Raw genomic sequence first — 21,834 nt, forward strand, 5'->3', positions numbered from 1 at the left:
CTCTGGCTAAGGCCACACAAGGACATTCAGAGACTTGTCCTATTTACATTTACATTACATTTTAGTCATTTAGCAGACGCTCTTATCCAGAGCGACTTACAAATTGGTGCATTCACCTATAATATCCAGTGGAACAACCACTTTACAATAGTGCATCTAAATCTTTGCAGCAAAATCTGCAGAGCTGGGATGGTTGTAAACCCCATATAGCGCATTCGGAAAGTATTCAGACCCCTTCCCCACATTTTATTACATTACAGTCTTATTCTAAAATGGATTAAATAAAACAAATATACTCAATCTACACACAATACCCCATTATGACGAAGTGAAAACATTTTTTAGACAGTTTTGCTAATTTATATATTTTTTTCAAAACGGATACCTTCTTTAAATAAGCATTCAGACCCTTTTCTATGAGACTAGAAATTGAGCTCAGGTGCATCCTATTTCCATGTATCATCCCTGAGATGTTTCGAAGCCACTCCTGTGTTGTATTGGCTGTGTGCTTAGGTTCGTTGTCCTGTTGGAAGGTGAACCTGATGGAAGGTAAGGTCCTGAGTGCTCTGGGGCAGGTTTTCATCAAGGATCTCTCTGTACTTTGCTCCGTTCATTTTTCCCTTTATCCTGACTAGTCTCCCAGTCCCTGCCGCTGAAAAACATCCCCACAACATGATGCTGCACCACCATGCTTCACTGTAGGAATAGTGGCAGGTTTCTTCCAGATGTGACGCTTGGCATTCAGGCCAAAGAGTTCAATCTTGGTTTCATCAGACCAGCGAATCTTGTTTCTCATGGTCTGAGAGTCCTTTAGGTGCTTTTTTGGCAAACTCCAAGCGGGCTGTTGTGCCTTTTTACTGAGGAGTGGCTTCCGTCTGGTCACTCTACCATAAAGGCCTGATTGGTGGAGTGCTACAGAGATTGTTGTCCTTCTGGAAGGTTCTCCCATCTCCACGATAAACTCTAGAGCTCTGTCAGAGTGACCATCGGGTTCTCGGTCACCTCCCTGTCCATGGCCGTTCTCCCCGAATTGCTCAGTTTGGCCAACCGGCCAGTTCTAGGAAGAGTCTTGGTGGTTCCACACTTCTTCCATTTAAGAATGATGGAGGCCAACGTGTTCTTGGGGACCTTTAATGCTGCAGAAATGTTTTGGTACCCTTCCCCAGATCTGTGCCTCGACACAATCCTGTCTCGGAGCTCTACGGACAATTACTTCGACCTCATGGCTTTCATTTTGCTCTGACATGCACTGTCAACTTTGGGACCTTTTTATATAGACAGGCGTGTGCCTTTTTGAAATCACATCCAATCAATTGAATTTACCACAGGTGGACTCCAACCAAATTGTAGAAACATCTCAGGGATGATACATGGAAATAGGATGCACCTGAGCTCAATTTCTAGTCTCATAGAAAAGGGTCTGAATGCTTATTTAAAGAAGGTATCCGTTTTGAAAAAAATATATAAATTAGCAAAACTGTCTAAAAAATGTTTTCACTTCGTCATAATGGGGTATTGTGTGTAGATTGAGTATATTTGTTTTATTTAATCCATTTTAGAATAAGACTGTAATGTAATAAAATGTGGGGAAGGGGTCTGAATACTTTCCGAATGCGCTATATGGGGTTTACAACCATCCCAGCTCTGCAGATTTTGCTGCAAAGAAACAATCATTAGATAATTTGTTTTGGTACTGTCCACATGTAGCTTGTTTTTGGTCACAGGTTCAGGAAAGGCTGATTAATTACAACATCTACTTGGAGCTAGCAAATGGCACTGCTGGGTGATTTTTAAAAAGTCAGTCAATCGATCAACAATATAATAATATTAGCAAAAATGTTTATCTTTAATTTACGATATGTAGAATCTATGAGAATAGAAATGTTCAGAACCTTTGAAACATCACAGCACAGAAAAATATGAAATCAAAACTGGATGGTTTTCAGAGATAGATGGGAGGGGTTAAAAGGAGCTGAAGGATGGGACTAAAACAAACAAAAGATAACTAATGTACTGTGTTTGAGAAATGTATATAGTATGTATAAGCTGGAAGTAGAAGCCTAATGTCACGGTTGTCGTAGGATGAAGCGGACCAAAGTGCAGCGTGATTATCGTTCCACATATTTTATTGAACTGTGAAACTTTGCAATACATACAAAATAAACTGACTGAACAAAAACAACAAATCGTGACGCAGAGGTGAAACATACACTAACTCAAAGACAATCTCCCACAAACCCAGGTGGGAAAAACACCTACATAAGTATGATCTCCAATTAGAGACAACGATGACCAGCTGCCTCTAATTGGAGATCATCCCAAACAAAACCCAACATAGAAATACAAAACTAGAACATAACAACATAGAAAAACGGAACTAGAAAAAACCCCTTTCATGCCCTGACCTACTCTACCATAGAAAATAACAGCTTTCTATGGTCAGGATGTGACACCTAAGGGTTGTCGTCCATTAGTTTACTCCAATTAGGGGAGGGATGGTAGGGTTAGGGGAAAATAATAAAGGAAAAAATAAATAAAAATATACAATTTATGTATATTTTTACAAAAACAATATGGGGATTGGAAATGAGGCAGACAATTACATTGATGGAAACAACAATCTATCTGCAATATTAAAGCTTGTCTACCCCCTAAAATATATATAAAAAGGAGGACCGAGCACGCCCCCATTGTCATCGACGGAGCTGTAGTGAAGCAGGTTGAGAGCTTCAAGTTCCTTTGTGTCCACTTCACCAACAAACTAGAATGGTCCAAACACACCAAGACAGTCGTGAAGAGGGCACGGCAAAGCCTATTCCCCCTCAGGAAACTAAAAAGATTTGGCATGGGTCCTGAGATCCTCAAAAGGTTCTACAGCTGCAACATCGAGAGCATCCTGACTGGTTGCATCACTGCCTGCTACGGCAATTGCTCGGCCTCCGACCGCAAGGCACTACAGAGGGTAGTGCGTACGGCCCAGTATATCACTGGGGCTAAGCTGCCTGCCATCCAGGACCTCTACACCAGGCAGTGTCAGAGGAAGGCCCTAAAAATTGTTAAAGACCCCAGCCACCCCAGTCATAGACTGTTCTCTCTACTACCGCATGGCAAGCGGTACCGGAGTGCCAAAAAAAGGCTTCTCAACAGTTTTTACCCCCAAGCCATAAGACTCCTGAACAGGTAATGAAATGGCTACCCGGACTATTTGCATTGTGTGCCCCCCCCAACCCCTCTTTTACTCTGCTGCTACTCTCTGTTTATCATATATGCATAGTCAGTTTAACTATACATTCATGTACATATGTACTTACTACCTCCGTTGGCCCGACCAACCAGTGCTCCCGCATATTGGCTTACCGGGCTATCTGCATTGTGTCCCGCCACCCACCAACCCCTCTTTTACGCTACTGCTACTCTGTTCATCATATATGCATCGTCACTTTCACCATATCTACATGTACATACTACCTCAATCAGCCTGACTAACCGGTGTCTGTATGTAGCCTCGCTACTTTTATAGCCTCGCTACTGTATATAGCCTCGCTATTGTTTTTCACTGTTGTTTTTATTTCTTTACTTACCTATTGTTCACCTAATACTTTTTTTGCACTATTGGTTAGAGCCTGTAAGTAAGCATTTCACTGTTGTATTCGGCGCAGGTGACAAATAAACTTTGATTTGATTGTAGGATGCGTAGGTCATCTATTTTATTCTCCAAAGATTGCACTTTTGCTAGCATAATGGAAGGAAGTGGAGGTTTATTCGATCTCCTACGAATTCTCAGAAGGCAGCCCGCCCTCTGGCCCCTTTTTCTCCGCCTCTTCACGCAAATCACGGGGATCTGGCCCTGTTCCCGAGAAAGAAGTATATCATTCCCGTTGGGCTCATCAGACTTGTTAAAGGAAAAAAAGGATTCTGTCAGTCCGTGGTGAGTAATTGCAGTCTTGATGTCCAGAAGTTATTTTCGGTCAAAAGAGACATTATGTACAAAATAAGTAAAAAAATAAGTTACAAACAACGCAAATAAACTAACAAAAATCACAATCGGTTTATGGACATGTAAAACGTCAACCTCCTTCTCCGGCGCCATTGTTATCAATGATACAGCCTGGATTCGAAACCAGGGCACTGTAGTGAAGCCTCTAGCACTGAGTGCCTTAGACCGCAGCACCACTCGGGAGCACAGTAAAATGAGCGTTAGGGTGTTAGGCATGAAAGAGGTTACATAAGGGAGAGGACAACCTGCATATGCTTCACCTACTCCCAAGAGTGATGGTTCCGCAAATGAAAACCTACTTGGCCTAAATTTCTCTAACTCCAAGGAGTCACAAGAAAATGTGATAAAGCCCAATGTAATAACATATTCAGATTTCACTATATTTTGCGAATGTGCTATTGTAGACCGATTTTAAGGAATATGTAAGATTGGTGTAAGTGCTGAATAAATTGTCAGGAGTAAGTGGCGCATGAATAATTAAGCATGGGAGTACACAGAGCTGTGTTCTTCTGAGGGATGGATAGGAGGAGGAGTGAGGGGGCAGGGGGTCAGGGATTTGGGACGGAAGGAGTAACTTCCTGCTCTGCTTGCAGAGTCAATCAAAGTCCAAGACCCCATTCACTCAATGACTCCACATTACAATTGGGTGAAAAAGAGCTGAAATCTATTTACATTTTGCAGGGCATTTTTATTTTATTTCAGATGGTGTCAATTATAGTTGAAGTACAGTGCTTTGCAAAAGTATTCACCCTCCTTGGCATTTTTCCTATTGTGTGGCATTTTTCCTATTGTGTTGCATTACAACCTGTCATTTAAATTGATTTTTATTTGGATTTCATGTAATGGACATACACAAAATAGTCCAAACTGGTGAAGTGAAAGGAAAAAGTTACTACGTTTCAAAAAAATTAAATAAATAACAAACAGAAAAGTGGTGTGTGCGTATGTATTCACCCCCTTTGCTACGAAGCGCATAAATAAGATCTGGTGCAACCAATTGCCTTCAGAAGTCACATAATTAGTTCAATAAAGTCCACCTGTGTGCAATGTAAGTGTCACATGATCTCAGTATATATACACCTGTTCTGAAAGGCCCCAGAGTCTGCAACACCACTAAGCAAGGGGCACCACTAAGCAAGCGGCACCATGAAGACCAAGGAGCTCTCCAAACAGGACAGGGACAAAGTTGTGGAGAAGTACAGATCAGGGTTGGGTTATAAAAAAATATCTGAAACTTTGAACATCCCACAGAGCACCATTTTAAATCTGTTTATAAAATTGTATTTTAAAGAATATGGCACCACAACAAATCTGCCAAGAGAGGGCCACGCACCAAGACACATGGACCAGGCAAGGAGGGCATTAATCAGAGAGGCAACAAGGAGACCAAAGATAACCCTATAGGCACCGCAAAGCTCCACAGCGGAGATTGGAGTATCTGTCCATAGGACCACTTTAAGCCGTACATTCCACAGAGCTAGGCTTTACGGAAGAGTGGCCAGAAAAAAGCCATTGCTTAAAGAAAAAAATAAGCAAACACGTTTGGTGTTTGCCAAAAGGCATGTGGGAGACTCCCCAAACATATGGAAGAAGGTACTCTGGTCAGATGAGACTAAAATTTAGCTTTTTAGCCATCAATGAAAACGCTATGTCTGGCGCAAACCCAACACCTCTCATCACGCGAGAACACCATCCACACAGTGAAGCATGGTGGTGGCAGCATCAAGCTGTGGGGATGTTTTTCATCGGCAGGGACTGGGAAACTGGTCAGAATTGAGGGAATGATGGATGGCGCTAAATACAAGGAAATTCTTGAGGGAACCCTGTTTCAGTCTTCCAGAGATTTGAGACTGGGATGGCGGTTCACCTTCCAGCAGGACAATGAGCCTATACATACTGCTAAAGCAACACTCGAGTGGTTTAAGGGGAAACATTTAAATGTCTTGGAATGGCAGAGTCAAAGCCCAGACCTCAATCCAATTGAGAATCTGTGGTATGACTTAAAGATTGCTGTACACCAGCAGAACCCATTCAATTTGAAGGAGCTGGAGCAGTTTTGCCTTGAAGAATGGGCATAAAATCCCAGTGGCTAGATGTGCCAAGTTTATAGAGACATACCCCAAGAGACTTGCAGCTATAATTGCTGCAAAAGGTGGCTCGAACAAAGTCTACTTGACTTTGGGGGGTGAATAGTTATGCACGCTCAAGTTTTCAGTTTTTTTGTCTTATTTCTTGTTTGTTTCACAAGAGAAAATATTTTGCATCTTCAAAGTGTTGTGTAAATCAAATGATATAACCCCCCCAAAAATCAATTTTAATTCCAGGTTGTAACAAAATAATAAAAATGCCAAGGGGGTGAATACTTTCGCAAGCCACTGTAAAGGTAGCCTAGTGGTTTGAGCGTTGGGCCAGTAACTGAAAGGTTGCTGGATTGAATCCTTGAGCTGACAATGTAAAATCTGTCGTTCAGCCCCTGAACAAGGCAGATAATCCACTGTTCCCCGGGCACTGAAGACATGGACCTCTCTGATTCAGTTGAAGGTATTCAGTTGTACAACTGACTAGGTATCCCCCTTTCCCTTTAAATTAATTCCATTCATGAAAATGCATTTTTTAAATTTTGGGCTATGTTCAATTTTGGAATTATATTTTGTTAACTCAGTAAATAATAATATCCATATCATCGATACAAAAATGTTGTTGACATTGAAGCATTTCAGCCCTCAACATTAGCTAGGTTTCCATCCAATTGGCGACAGATTTTCATGCGAATATTCTAAAATCTGCAATAAAAACAATATGTGCATTTTCCCAGAAGATATGTGTTTCCATCATATTCAATTGTTGCAGATAAAAGGCTGAGGGAGATGAGAAGTGAGATTGGTTTCCATCGCATTTTCAACTGTACTGATGTTTTTTCTCAACAAAACAATGTTGCGTTTAATAGCGAGTGTGCCACGTGCGCTCTAGCCAACAGCTCTAGCCAACATTATGAGATTATTATGGACAAAAAAGCGATATAATTTGCATTTGTCAAGGGGTAGCCAAGCAGCGATGATCATGTCACCAGAATAGGAGCATCAAGCTCATCACTGCACTTTCACCACCCTGTAAAGTTCATCATAATTTACTTCATCTGTAGTCTAATAAACTGCATTCTTTCACGACTAGTCGTATTGGGAGGACCACACAACATGTCATCGCGTGACTCCAAGTCTACTTCGATATGATGGTTAGTAAATCAATATTTGCGCATAAAAGCGTTTCCACCAACATTTCTCACATAATTCATTTTAACGAAACAAAACGATTACAAAGATGTCGTTTCCAATTTGAACAAATTAGTCATAGCGGGCAGAACAAGCAAGGACGTGTTCAGAGCCAAGCACACACTAGCAAGATCCTATTGGCGAGTTCTAGCATCTATCTGCATATTTTCGTTAGGGAACGCCTACTCTGAAGTGCGCGTGTGCAATAAAGTCTACAAAACTTAGTTCACTCTGTTCATAGCAGATTCCAGTTGTGGTAACAGAAAACTGTATTGAGAGCAAATGTTTTAATGATTAGAAAATTTGCAGAATGTCGGCTAAAATTAATCTGGTTCCATCTTGTCCCACTGCCCGCCATGGGCTTCCTCTCACTACCATATTTGGTAGTGAGTGAAAACGCCAAGCGGATGCTTCACCTTTATATATCCATCAGGCTTGTTATGACATTTTGTATCCAACATGTACTTTACTCACATAAAAAGGTTGGATGGAAACCTGGTTAGTGTCAATCATTTATTTTTCAGCATTTTCAGTGTTTTATGTGGGCTCTAGTATGTGTAGCCTATGTTTGAATGTGTCTCAGTTACAATTGTATGAATGTGTTCACACCGCTGTATGTATGGTAGCGTTTGTTGTGCGAAGACCCAGGCAATTTATGAAAGATGGGTTGCCATGGCAACAGCAAGCGCCAAGACGCTATTTGGTCGGTGACGCTGGAGAGAGAAGGGAGGGTTAGAGAGGGAATTAAGGGGAGGGGGGGAGAAACTGATACGCAGACTGAAAGAAAGGGGGTAAGGGATTTTCATCTCCCCTGAGAGCGAGAGTGGAAGGAAGTGGTGGTGGCTGTGTTACCAGGTGTGACCGGTGCACACAGCAAAGGACAGGCACTATATAATGTGTGCCTGTGGAGACTCCCTCAATGGTGGTGTGTGTCCAGAGAGAAAGGATTCAGTGTATGAGGGATCACACTGTCTGACTGGATTTGACTTCAACACTGCTTTACTCAGACCTCCAAAGACCCTTTTGATTGAGTCGGTGTCATCGTTTGTGTGGCCGTGTGTGTATGATGCTGCCTGTTGCCCAAATCAGGAATCGGTTCTCTGGATAGAGGGACTGTTATACACGGTGTATGCGTGTGTGCATTGCAGAATCTGCTTGTTAATGTTTTTATTTCCCATCCATCGCTCCAGTCTTCTTTAGTATTTTGACATGTGTTTAAGTGCCTGTGTTGTGTGGGGCTATGTTCCAAATGGCACCCTATTCCCTGCACTACTTTTGAACAGGGTGCCATTTGGGAGGCAGCCTGGGTCTCTGGTACAGACAGTCTGGCCTTGGGGTGTCTAGTGCACAAAGGTAGCTGGACTCGTCCTGGAGTGCACACTGGTACATGTCCGACCCTCAACCCATCTCAAAACCTTGTCTGCCTCCCAACTGGCTCCCTATACCCTATGGGTCCTGTTTTAAAATGTGTGCACTACATAGGGAATAGGGGTGCCATTTGAGATTGACACAAATCCATGTTAAGGATTGTCACATTCATTCTACATGTCTGCTCTACTGCATACTGCATGGCCATTAGTCTTCAGGTCCACATCTGAACAAATGCACTCTTATTGATTGGCTATGTCACTATGAGGAATGGCATTGGCAGCTACTTTAAGGATGTGACAGTATCTACTAGTCCTCTTCCTCTCTGCTATGCAGTAGTGTGACTTGACTTAATCCTCTTGGACCCTTTGGTAACAAAGGGTGTCCACCATGGCTCTCCATCTCGCTCTTTTCTGTGTGAGGGCTTTTGCAGTAGTGTACAAATAGAAGATTATGTGACTTTGAGAAAAGTCTACAAAGCAACAGATGACTACTCATTGGCAGTCACCTGTTGGGAAGACCCCTTTCTGTGCTTCTCATATATTATTGGACACCTCTGGGAAATGCAGTGAAACAGTTACCTAGGAATCAGGATGCTTGGGGGATATCCTTGTTTTCATTCCGCTGTGAACACAGAAATGATCTCTCTCTCTCTCTCTCTCTCTCTACAGTACACCCCCTTTTTTTTGGCTTTCAAAAATAAGGTGAAAACTGAGGCTTGTATTGGAATTTTGGATGAATAAAATACGAGGTTGTTTGTTAATCATCTCACATACACGCTCATCACACACACACACACACACACACACACACACACACACACACACATAAACTGCCACGCTAGCTCTGGGTTCCATCCACAGAGCTGCTAATGAACTTGAGCCTCACCACTGCAGCCCCACTGAGCCTGTGCAATTAATTTGCACTCCTCCTTTGCAGCTCTACCTCATTCTCTCACTCCCTCTCTCCTTCCCTTCCTCTCCTAACTCTATATTTTGTGCCATCTGGACCTGCGACAGGGCACGTATGGGGGCACACACACTGCAGTGGCGGCATTGGCCACTCGGAACGGCGCGGCACACTTCACAGCTTCAGAGTGCTGTGATGCGCGACGGCCGGTGACTTTGAAAGTCTCCCCTCCTCTAAGCAGGCTTTAGGCAGGAGGCAGACAGTCTCGCTTTCTTTCTCTCTCTTTCTCTATATAAACTCAGCAAAAAAGAAACGTCCCTTTTTCAGGACCCTGTCTTTCAAAGATAATTTGTAGAAATCCAAATAACTTCACAGATCTTCCTTGTAAAGGGTTTAAATACTGTTTCCCATGCTTGTTAAATGAACCATAAACAATTCATGAACATGCACCTGTGGAACGGTCGTTATGACACTAACATCTAACAGATGGTAGGCAAATAAGGTCACAGTTATGAAAACTTAGGACACTAAAGAGGCCATTCTACTGAATCTGAAAAACACCAAAAGAAAGATGCCCAGGGTCCCTGCTCATCTGTGTGAACGTACCTTAGACATGCTGCAAGGAGGCATAAGGACTGCAGATGTGGCCAGGGCAATAAATTGCAATGTCCGTACTGTGAGACGCCTAAGACAGCGCTACAGGGAGACAGGTTCGGTACATCCGAACATCACACCTGCGGGACAGGTACAGGATGGCAACAACAACTGCCCGAGTTACACCAGGAACGCACAATCCCTCTCTCTATCAGTGCTCAGACTGTTCTCAATAAGCTGAGAGAGGCTGGACTGAGGGCCTGTAGGCCTGTTGTAAGGCAGGTCCTCACCAGACATCACTGGCAACCCACCGTCGTTGGACCAGACAGGACTGGCAAAAAGTGCTCTTCACTGACGAGTCGCGGTTTTGTCTCACCAGGGGTAATGGTCGGATTGGCGTTTATCGTCGAAGGAATGAGCGTTACACCGAGGCCTGTACTCTGGAGCGGGATCGATTTGGAGGTGGAGGGTCCGTCATGGTCTGGGGCGGTGTGTCACAGCATCATCGGACTGAGGTTGTTGTCATTGCAGGCAATCTCAACGCTGTGTTACAGGGAAGACATCCTCCTCCCTCATGTGGTACCCTTCCTGCAGGCTCATCCTGACATGACCTTCCAGCATGACAATGCCACCAGCCATACTGCTCGTTCTGTGCGTGATTTCCTGCAAGACAGGAATGTCAGTGTTCTGCCATGGCCAGCGAAGGGCCCGGATCTCAATCCCATTGAGCACATCTGGGATCGGAGGGTGAGGGCTGGGGACGTTCCCCCCAGAAATGTCCGGGATCTTGCAGGTGCCTTAGTGGAAGAGGTGGGGTAACATCTCACAGCAAGAACTGGCAAATCTGGTGCAGTCCATGAGGAGGAGATGCACTGCAGTAATGCAGCTAGTGGCCACATCAGATACTGAATTTTACTTTTGATTTTGACCCACCCCCCCTTTGTTCAGGGACACATTATTCCATTTCTGTTAGTCACATGTCTGTGGAACTTGTTCAGTTTATGTCTCAGTTGTTGAATCTTATGTTCATACAAATATTTACACATGTTAAGTTTGCTGAAAATAAACGCAGTTGACAGTGTGAGGACGCTTCTTTTTTTGATGAGTTATATATATATATATATCTTCCTCTCTCTTTTTCTGTATACAGCGGCGTGCACTAACAGTCAAGAATGGACCTTCAGTCGAACCGTCCAAGAGCTCCGTCTGGTGAGAGTGGTGTTGTTATCATTATTGTAGTCATTCCAGTAGAATAGGTAATACGTGTAGTCTTGGCTTCAACAGAGACAGTAACAGTGTATTATAATGTACTTTATAAACTGAGTGGTTTGAGCCCTGAATGCTGGTTGGCTGACAGCCATGGTATATCAGACCGTATACCACGGGTATGACAAAACATTTATTTTTACTGCTCTAATTACGTTAGTAACCAGTTTTATAATAGCAATAAGGCACCTCAGGGGTTTGTGGTATATGGCTAAGGGCTGTACCCAGGCCGTCTGCATTGCGTCGTGCGTAAGAACAGCCCTTAGCCGTGGTATATTGGCCATATACCACACCCACACATGCCTTATTGCTTAAGTATGCTATGATGATGTAAATAGTGGTAGTTGTAGAAGAGTAGGGCAAACATGTCACTCTAATAGAAAGAGTGGGGTAAACGTGTGTGTGTGTGTGTGTGTGTGTGTCCAGGGGGTGTTGGGAGGTCTCCGCAGTGGAAAGTCAGCCTTGGTCCACAGACACATGACCGGGACCTACCTCCCCCTGGAGAACCCAGATGGTGAGTTTGACATCATCTCCACACAGACATACTGTGTACTTAAAGGGGCAATCGGCAGTTCAAACAACAGCAAATCGTACACCCCACCAGTGTTTTGGCAAATAGCTGAGGGATGGGTGTGGAAAATGTATCCATCTCAAATTTATATTTAGATCTATGGATTCCTGTATAGACAATACTACTAACACAAAGGGCTTCTTGTAACGATCTTGGCCTCTCTCTCTCTCGCACTCTCTCACGCTCACTCACTCACTGACTCACTTGCGCGCTCTCTCTCTGTCTCTCTCTTGCTCTCTCTGTCTCTCAGAGGGCAGGTATAAGAAGGAGGTGCTGGTTGATGGTAACAGTCACATGTTGCTGATCAGGGAGGAGACAGGACCCCCAGATGCACAGGTAGGTGGAGGCTTTACTGACTACAGACTGATGAGTAGTGAGTCTCCTTTAAAACACATGGAGTTGACAGGTGTTCACTCTGACACAGTGATATGAACCTATACGTTCTCCTTGGACTCTTTCTATTTCACCCCTTCTCTCCCCATTTGTCTTCCTCTTTTCCCCTCTCCTATCCTCCCCTGCCGTCTCACCCCCTCCCCTTCAGATGGCTAACTGGGTGGACGGGGTCATCCTGGTCTTCAGTCTGGAAAATGAGGCCAGTTTCCAGGAAGTGTACAGGAACTACAGCGAGCTGGGCTCTCACCGCAACATCGCTGAGATCCCCTTCATAGTCGTGGGCACCCAAGGTAAGACCCCACTCATACCCATGTTATTCTAAAGATAACATCATGTGGAGTCTATATGGGTTTATGAAGGTTTCCAATGAGATGTAGTGTTGATGTAGTTTCCCAATGGGGTGTTGTGTTGATGTAACTTGGAATGTAGTGGGGTTTAAAAAAATAATAATTTTACCCCTTTTTCTGGTATCCAATTGTCCCATCGCTGCAACTCCCATATGGACTCGGGAGAGGCGTGCGTCCTCCAAAACACAACCCAGCCAAGCCGCACTGCCCGCTTAACCCGGAAGCCAGCCGCACCAATGTGTCGGAGGAAACACCGTACACCTGGTCAGCGTGCACTGCGCCCGGCCCGTCACAGGAGTCGCTAGTGCACGATGGGACAAGAACATCCCTGCCGGCCAAACCCTCCCCTAACCCGGGCGACGCTGGGCCAATTGTGCACCGCCCCATGGGTCTCCCAGTCACGGCCAGCAGCGACAGAGCCTGGACTCGAACCAGGATCTCTAGTGACACAGCGATGCAGTGCCTTAGACCACTGCGCCACTCGGAAGGCCCTTGGAATGTAGTGTTGATGTAGTTCCTCCTTCCTCCAGATAAAATCACCAGCACCAACCCTCGGGTGATAGAGGACGCCAGGGCCAGACAGCTGTGTTCAGACGTCAGGCGCTGTACCTACTACGAGACCTGCGCTACCTACGGCCTCAACGTCAACCGCGTCTTCACCGAGGGTGAGGACATGCGTACGGGCACACACACACACACACACACACACACACACACACACACACTGCTCCTTTTCAGTTCTTTCAGTACAATGTTGCTGCTTAACTTGGAATTTGACTGAATCAACCAATTAAATGAATTTCATATTCATGTATAGGAGGATCTGGAAAGATGACTGTCTGACGAGTAGTGTTTGTATTTGTCCTCTCTCTCTGTCTACCACAGCTGCCCACAAGATCATGGCAGTGAAGAAGCAGGCAGCTCTAGTGGCCTCCTGTAAATCCCTGCCCAACTCTCCCAGTCACTCTGGAGGCTCTACCCCAGTGTCAGGAGTCTTTCCTGGGCAGGTACAGCAGCAACTTTGGCCTCTAGTCCTCCATACTGGAGATGAGGCACTGGCCCAAATCAATAGGATGTTAATAATGTTGGACTGGTAGTGTTCAGATCAGTGTCTAATCAGATATATAGATTTTGTTTCCATATTTCTTTTCAGATCTTTAGACATCATTTTTTGCTCTCTGTAATCTCTCACTCTCTCTCTTCAAATTTGTCTGCCACTCTTTCTGTCTCTCTCAGGCCAGTAATGGTGGACAGAGTAGTGACTACTCGTCCTCTCTGCCCTCCACCCCAGTGATCAGTCATAAAGAGATAGGTGGGGCAGCAGGCGGGGAGAGGCTGGGCAGCGCCACCCCAGGGTCTGTCCGCAGCGCCTCCCGGCGACGCACCGGCTCCCGCTTCACGGTAACATACCCACCAACGTGTATACACACGCAGGCGCCCCCCACACACACACACTTTCACATTTACTGACTTTAGTTTCCTCATCGACCAATCCATAACCCTCTCAGGGACCCTGTGCTTTCTTTGAAATGTACTCTTCTTAGCTCTGTTCATGGATTATAGTCCTTCTCCTTAGCCTTTTTCTTCACTCTCTGTCTGTATATTTCTCTCAATCTCTCTCACTCTGTTTTCTCCTGTTAATTGTTGTTGTTTGTCCTGTGCCCTGTTTACAGGGCCATAGGGGCAGTGACTCGGAGAGGAGGAGTACAGACAGTAAGACAGGAGACCTGGGCATTGGACGCTCCATCCCCATTAAACAGGCAGGTGACAGTACATCCTGTAGGAGCTGTGTAGAGGGGAACTCACAGCAGTCTTTAGGAGCTCACCACAGACTAACGTCATGGAGCTACGAGAGGGATTCAACTTACCTTTGAGAATTTCTAGGCTCTTTTGGCATAAGGGTGACGAACGATAACAAAGAACAGATAAAGAATGTTATCCTTGTCTCCTCTCCTCCACCAGAGCATCCTGCTGAAGCGCAGTGGCAACTCCCTCAACAAGGAATGGAAGAAGAAATATGTCACACTGTCCAACAACGGCATGCTCTCCTATCACTCCAGCGTCAATGTGAGTCAACGCACTGACACACAGTGCTACACTATAGTCTAGCTGTTTGTATGGACACATCCCTAATAACCTTACATATACTGTAGCTGATTAGAGACACACATTTATGATAGAGCTTCCTTAGATTGAGAAATGGAGTTTGTCTTTTTGACCACATGACCTGAAAGGAAAAACTCTGGGCTCTATGACAGGGACTTTTGAGTATGGTTGGATAATGAATCCCAGAGTTGGCTAAAGAGGTATGGTTTGTTCCACGAAATGTGTGCCATTGATAAGTACAAATATTTCATTTTAAAAGCCTTTTATATTCAATGATTTGCCATTTTAATTTTTTATATGAATAAAGACAGCATTTTACATTTTAGTCATTTAGCAGACGCTCTTATCCAGAGCGACTTACAGTAGTGAATGCATACATTTCATTTCATACCTTTTTTTCCCCGTACTGGTCCCCCGTGGGAATCGAACCCACAACCCTGGCGTTGCAAACACCATGCTCTACCAACTGAGCCACATGGGACCACATTTTGACATGTTCCTCTGTGCACCCTCTTTGACTTCTAGGAAGATGTTAACCCACTTAATCCCAAAATGTCCCCAAGTTCTCACCATCATTGTAAAACCCTAGTTGTTATGTTGCTTTCATAGTAATTTCTGGTGATTATTATTTATTTAATGTGATTTAGTTATTCATTTTAAGGTAAAAAAAACTACATTTCCCTAATTTTAAGGTCAACCCTGTTATGTGAACTAAACTCTCGTTTTAATATGGTCAAACTATTCCTTTTTCATAATTCTTTTCAAAACAAACATCGAACAACTTCTAGTCAAACCCTAGTGTAAAAGCAGGTGAGCTGGTTCTACTATTTGTGGCCATTTTCTGATGTTTTGTGGAGGATAACTGAGTGGGTCGAGCGTAACACATCAACCCTGTTACCCATAGATAGACAGGCTAGAAATGTTTTAACAATATATTTTTTGGGGGAAGCTTGCATTCAATTGCCCCTCCCTGTTGCACACAACAAGCTTGTCACAAAAGGATTCATGGTTGATTTAAGATGAAATCGTCAACCGTGTTATGGTCAACCCTGTTACTTTACTTGCACTTATTTTTGATTTATTTAACCTCCTTAGTGTTTATTTTTATTAAGTTGAACATGTGCCCTTTATGACAGAATGTAAAAACTAGGTGAAACAAAATGTTTTTTCCCCCCACCAAGTTACACTGCTCAAAGGGCAGCCAATTTGTGGAACGAGCCTTGTATAACCTGCTGAACACTGTATTGAATCCCAGAACGGATTGGACCATGCTACAATACCACTATATATTTTCTGTAATGGTTGACCTTTCCCCCTGACCTGGCAGGAATACATGCAGAATGCCCATGGGAAGGAAATGGACATGCTGCGGGTGACTGTGAAGGTGCCAGGGAAACGCCCGCCCCGCGCTGGTGCCGTCCCTTCCTGTGGCCCTCCGCCCGGCCTCAACGGCCTGGTCAAAGACGTACAGGGGCCTGAGGGGGCCAGTGCAGGTAAAAGGGGCCCCAAAAGGACAGCCACTCTCTCTCTCTCCCCTTTCATTCTCCTTCTCTCTGAATCTAATCTAGAGCATATTCTCTCTATCCATCTTGGTGTCTCACTGTTTTGCCATCATTCTCCCTGTAACTTACTCTTCTTCAGACATTTTCTTTCATCCATCTCTCACCAGATTTGGGATGTAAAAAAAACATTGCACTTATGTAATAGAACAGAAATAAGTACTTGACAACTTTTTGAGTGATCTACATTATTTGCTTTGATCTCTGAATTGTCATGAGTGTCTTTATGTAATATCTCTTTTAAACGCATTTCTCTCTCCCCCATAGTCCCTGGTAGTGGCAGTAACCTCCTGCCGGTAGAGGAGGGGGCGGGAGGAGGGTTGTCAGAGGGGTGCAGAGGGGTGCAGCGCTGTCCCTCTACTGTCTCCTACAAGGCCCAAAGTGTGGGTACGTACACCCCCCTCGTCCTCTGTGGACTTTGTTTATTTATTTTGAATTTGCTTGCTCCTCTAGTGTACTCTTATTTGAGTTATTGTGAATATGATTCTCCACTAGATTCACGTACCCCGTGAGTTTTTTTGTACTGTTATACCATATGACACAAACTTATTTCCTGTGCTTGTGTGTCTGTGGCAGACACTGCCATCGAGGGTGTGTCCAACCCCTCCTCCTCTAAAGACACAGGCCCCGCCTCCCCGATGGTTGACAGGAAGAAGCATCGCAAGAAGAAGAGCATGAACCTGAAAGGAGACACAGCAATTGGCCAAGCAGATGGTAAGCTTCCAACAGTAGTGTATTCAGGGTTTAGTGAGGTAAAACATTCAGAACATTGCAGATAGAACTGTATGAGATTCAATAGAATTTGTTCTACACATTACATTTCTATCTGAACATTGCATCCTCCTGTTCAAATCTTTGTTGAGGAATTTTAGACTTTGTGTAGACTTTGTTTGTGGATAAACTTGAAACTAAATTTGAAAGTGAATCAGGAATGGGTCAATACTGAACAGATGTCTAAAGAAAAACATCGCTCTCATCTGTTATTGCCCTCCTGCTTGAAAATGTCTACTTATTTTCTGCAAAATATCTGCCGTTATCCCTTTTCTCTCCTCCTCCTTTTCTCCTGTGGTCCTTCATTCTCTCTCTCTCCCCTCTGCTTTCCTGGGACGTCTGATCTGCTAATCTCATACCCTGTAGCAAAGCGCAAAATGTGGAAACTAAAAAGCTTTGGTAGCTTAAGAAACATAAACAAGACAGGTAATGAGGGTGTGTTTCTGTCTGTCTGTCAGCCCTGCTTTTCATCCTGTCTGCATGTCTCTGTCCTTCCGTCTGTCCATCCGTCTTGTATGTCTGTCCTGCTGCCTGCTTTTCTGTTTGTCAATTTCTCTGTCACTGTGTCTGCTTTTAAGATGCAGAGCACCTTATTGAGTTCTCTTTTGAGCAGTGTTCATTTTGGCAGCTATTTTAGATTTAGTTTGTCTTAGTCTTAAAATAGATTTTAGTCTTAGTCACATTTGAGTAATTTCATTGTTAGTTTTAGTTATTATCAGTCGACTAAAACTCTGGACAAATTTAGTCTAGTTTTAGTCACATACATTTTAGTTATATAAGTCAGTGTATTTGTATCTATTAAATAATGAATATTCAGGCTACCTTGTACTTTCATCATGTGCACATTAAGATAGCCTTGTCCAACTATGCCCTCGTATACCTTAGCTGGCAACATTGATATTGTGGCAGATTGTAACCAATGCCAGCCATAATTAACCATATAGGCTATACAGCCTTGGCTACAGGTTAAACAATTTACAGCTCTGATTTTCTCCCCATACAGTGGTTTCCTTGAAAATCAAATAGTTTGAGCTTTACAAAAATGCCAGAAGTATTACTGTACTCCTAATATTCAACAAATAGCATTCGTTTTTTTCCCATAGGAAAAAAGCAAGCAAACACAACTCGTATTTGCGGACCGCGGTGCGGGAACGGCAACACAGAGGAATGAATAACAGTGCACATGGAAAAATAGAGCCTACGTGAATGTAAGAGAGAGGGTAAACATTGTTTCTAGTTGAGGTCAGTTACAAGTCAAATGTCCTGGCTTCGCATCAGTTCAAAAGATTGACGAGTGATTGAAGGGACCGCCTGGGATCAGTGCGGGAGTGCCGAACAGATCAGCTCAATCAGACCACACAACTGAAAGATGACAATTCTGACAATGAGAGGATTGCATGAAATATTCTGCATGCAAGCTTATGATTGGACAAAACAGATGAAAAGGAGCTTCAAATGAAATGTACATTAGTCTCAGGTGGAATTCTCGTCTTGTCACATTTTCGTCAATAAAATGAAAAGTAATTTGTAATAGTTGTATTTTTTTCCCGCAGGGCATCTCATCTCGTTATCGTCATAGTTTAGTTAGGAAAAATAGGCTGTTGATGAGTATTTTTCATCATAGTTATTGTTGACGAAATTAACACTGCTCTTGAGTCTCTCTAAGAGAAAGCGCCTATCTCCATTCAGTAATAGTCTTCTCTCCATATACTCTATGCATCTTCATTTGTCCACCATGACAGCAATGCAATAATGCATGCCGATGTCTACTTAGCAGATAAGTGCTGTTTGGCGATCCACCACCAATCATCATTGTGATGGAGGAAGAAACCCTCTGAATCCACTGTATGGTAATTTGTCATTAGGGCCATGAGTTTAACCTGACCTCAGGCCTAATTGGACCAGGTCATATAGTCAACTCAGCGCCCTATTTATCATGTTTTGCCTGTCTCTAATACAAGCCTATATATTGTCTGTGTTCTGTTATCAGACGAGGATAACTTTGACTTCCTTATCGTGTCAAGCACGGGCCAGACGTGGCACTTTGAGGCCCAGAGTGTGGATGAAAGGGACGCCTGGGTGACGGCCATCGAGAGCCAGATCCTGGCCAGCCTGCAGCTGTGTGAGAGCAGCAAGAACAAGGCAAGGATGCAGACGTACATACACAAATCAAATCACATACACATGGTTAGCAGATGTTATTGCAAGTGTAGCGAAATGCTTGTGCTTCTAGTTCCGACAGTGCAGCAATATCTAACATGTAATCGAAAAATTACACAACAACTACCTAATACACATCTAAGTAAAGGAATGGAATAAGAATATATACATATAAATATATGGATGAGCAATGACTGAGCGGCATAGGCAAGATGCAATAGATGGTATAAAAAACAGTATATACAGTGGGGAGAACAAGTATTTGATACACTGCCGATTTTGCAGGTTTTCCTACTTACAAAGCATGTAGAGGTCTGTAATTTTTATCATAGGTACACTTCAACTGTGAGAGACGGAATCTAAAACAAAAATCCAGAAAATCACCGATTTTTAAGTAATTAATGTGCATTTTATTGCATGACATAAGTATTTCATCACCTACCAACCAGTAAGAATTCCTGCTCTCACAGACCTGTTAGTTTTTCTTTAAGAAGCCCTCCTGTTCTCCACTCATTACCTGTATTAACTGCACCTGTTTGAACTCGTTACCTGTATAAAAGACACCTGTCCACACACTCAATCAAACAGACTCCAACCTCTCCACAATGGCCAAGACCAGAGAGCTGTGTAAGGACATCAGGGATAAAATTGTAGACCTGCACAAGGCTGGGATGGGCTACAGGACAATAGGCAAGCCGCTTGGTGAGAAGGCAACAACTGTTGGCGCAATTATTAGAAAATGGAAGAAGTTCAAGATGACAGTCAATCACCCTCGGTCTGGGGCTCCATGCAAGATCTCACCTCATGGGGCATCAATGATCATGAGGAAGGTGAGGGATCAGCACAGAACTACACGGCAGGACCTGGTCAGTGAGCTGGGACCACAGTCTCAAAGAAAACCATTAGTAACACACTACGCCGTCATGGATTAAAATCCTGCAGCGGACGCGAGGTCCCCCTGCTCAAGCCAGCGCATGTCCAGGCCCGTCTGAAGTTTGCCAAAGACCATCTGGATGATCCAGAGGAGGAATGGGAGAAGGTCATGTGGTCTGATGAGACAAAAATAGAGCTTTTTGGTCTAAACTCCACTCACCGTGTTTGGAGGAAGAAGAAGGATGAGTACAACCCCAAGAACACCATCCCAGCCGTGAAGCATGGAGGTGGAAACATCATTCTTTGGGGATGCTTTTCTGCAAAGGGGACAGGACGACTGCACTGTATTGAGGGGAGGATGGATGGGGCCATGTATCGCGAGATCTTGGCCAACAACCTCCTTCCCTCAGTAAGAGCATTGAAGATGGGTCGTGGCTGGGTCTTCCAGCATGACAACGACCCGAAACACACAGCCAGGGTAACTAAGGAGTGGCTCCGTAAGAAGCATCTCAAGGTCCTGGACTAGCCAGTCTCCAGACCTGAACCCAATAGAACATCTTTGGAGGGAGCTGAAAGTCCGTCTTGGCCAGCGACAGCCCCGAAACCTGAAGGATCTGGAGAAGGTCTGTATGGAGGAGTGGGCCAAAATCCCTACTGCAGTGTGTGCAACCCTGGTCAAGAACTACAGGAAACGTATGATCTCTGTAATTGCAAACAAAGGTTTCTGTACCAAATATTAAGTTCTGCTTTTCTGATGTATCAAATACTTATGTCATGCAATAAAATGCAAATGAATTACTTAAAAATCATACAATGTGATATTCTGGATTTTTGTTTTAGATTCCGTCTCTCACAGTTGAAGTATATCAGTGTATCAAATACTTGTTCTCCCCACTGTACATATGAGATGAGTAATACAAGATATGTAAACATTATTAAAGTGGCATTATTAAGTAACTAGTGATCCACTTATTAAAGTAGCAAATTATTTCAAGTCTATGTAGGCAGCAGCCTCTCTGTGCTAGTGATGGCTGTTTAACAGTCTGATGGCCTTGAGATAGAAGCTGTTTTTCGGTCCCAGCTTTGATGCACATGTACTGGCCTCGCCTTCTGGATGGTAGCGGGGTGAACAGGCAGTGGCTCGGATGGTTGTTGTCCGCGCGTACACAGAGACACACAGGCACATACACATGCACTCACACCCACACACGTATTACAAGAAAATATCTGCATCTGGCAGAGTGTTTGTCTTGGAAACCAGCTATTACTAAGGAGAGAGTAATTGTGTGTTTGTGTGTTCCACAGGCTCGTAAGAACAGCCAGAGTGAAGCTGTGGCGCTGCAGGCTATCCGTAACGCCAAGGGCAACAGCCTCTGTGTGGACTGTGAAGCACCTAGTTAGTCAACTCATTCATTACTGTTGGTTGTATCTCACTTTGCGGCTCTCTTTCTGTTTATTCAATTTCTCTTTCCTTTCGTGCTCTACTGCTTTTTCTGCTTTCTCATCCATCTTACTGTCCAGCTAGCGCATAATGTTCTGAGGACCATATGTTTCTTAGAGCTTGACGAGAGGGTGGTTGGCCAATGGTTATTTTGTATACAATCTTCCCACAACTTTCTGGGAATGGTGCAGGATAGTTGCTTGGCTTTGG

General features: G+C 43.9%; 1 protein-coding gene across 4 annotated transcripts in view; it reads left to right on the plus strand.

Annotated features, from left to right (window-relative positions):
- The window catches only part of LOC106565449 (arf-GAP with GTPase, ANK repeat and PH domain-containing protein 1), a 75,051-nt gene that overhangs the window by 43,824 nt on the left and 9,393 nt on the right, over positions 1–21,834 (plus strand). For 2 of the 4 annotated variants that reach the window (XM_014132599.2, XM_014132597.2), the window contains exons 2-16: positions 11,288–11,346; positions 11,830–11,917; positions 12,225–12,310; positions 12,516–12,657; positions 13,245–13,379; positions 13,600–13,721; positions 13,951–14,115; positions 14,388–14,474; positions 14,677–14,781; positions 16,148–16,313; positions 16,647–16,766; positions 16,956–17,093; positions 17,517–17,576; positions 19,141–19,292; positions 21,489–21,579. In XM_014132599.2, coding sequence (XP_013988074.1) covers positions 11,288–11,346; positions 11,830–11,917; positions 12,225–12,310; positions 12,516–12,657; positions 13,245–13,379; positions 13,600–13,721; positions 13,951–14,115; positions 14,388–14,474; positions 14,677–14,781; positions 16,148–16,313; positions 16,647–16,766; positions 16,956–17,093; positions 17,517–17,576; positions 19,141–19,292; positions 21,489–21,579 — 1,716 coding nt within the window. The remainder of the gene's footprint in view (positions 1–11,287; positions 11,347–11,829; positions 11,918–12,224; positions 12,311–12,515; positions 12,658–13,244; positions 13,380–13,599; positions 13,722–13,950; positions 14,116–14,387; positions 14,475–14,676; positions 14,782–16,147; positions 16,314–16,646; positions 16,767–16,955; positions 17,094–17,516; positions 17,577–19,140; positions 19,293–21,488; positions 21,580–21,834) is intronic. The other 2 variants (XM_014132600.2, XM_014132598.2) reach the window with 1 other exon arrangement.

The sequence above is a fragment of the Salmo salar genome, chromosome ssa12, assembly GCF_905237065.1.
Source record: "Salmo salar chromosome ssa12, Ssal_v3.1, whole genome shotgun sequence".
Classification (NCBI taxonomy): Eukaryota; Metazoa; Chordata; class Actinopteri; order Salmoniformes; family Salmonidae; genus Salmo; species Salmo salar.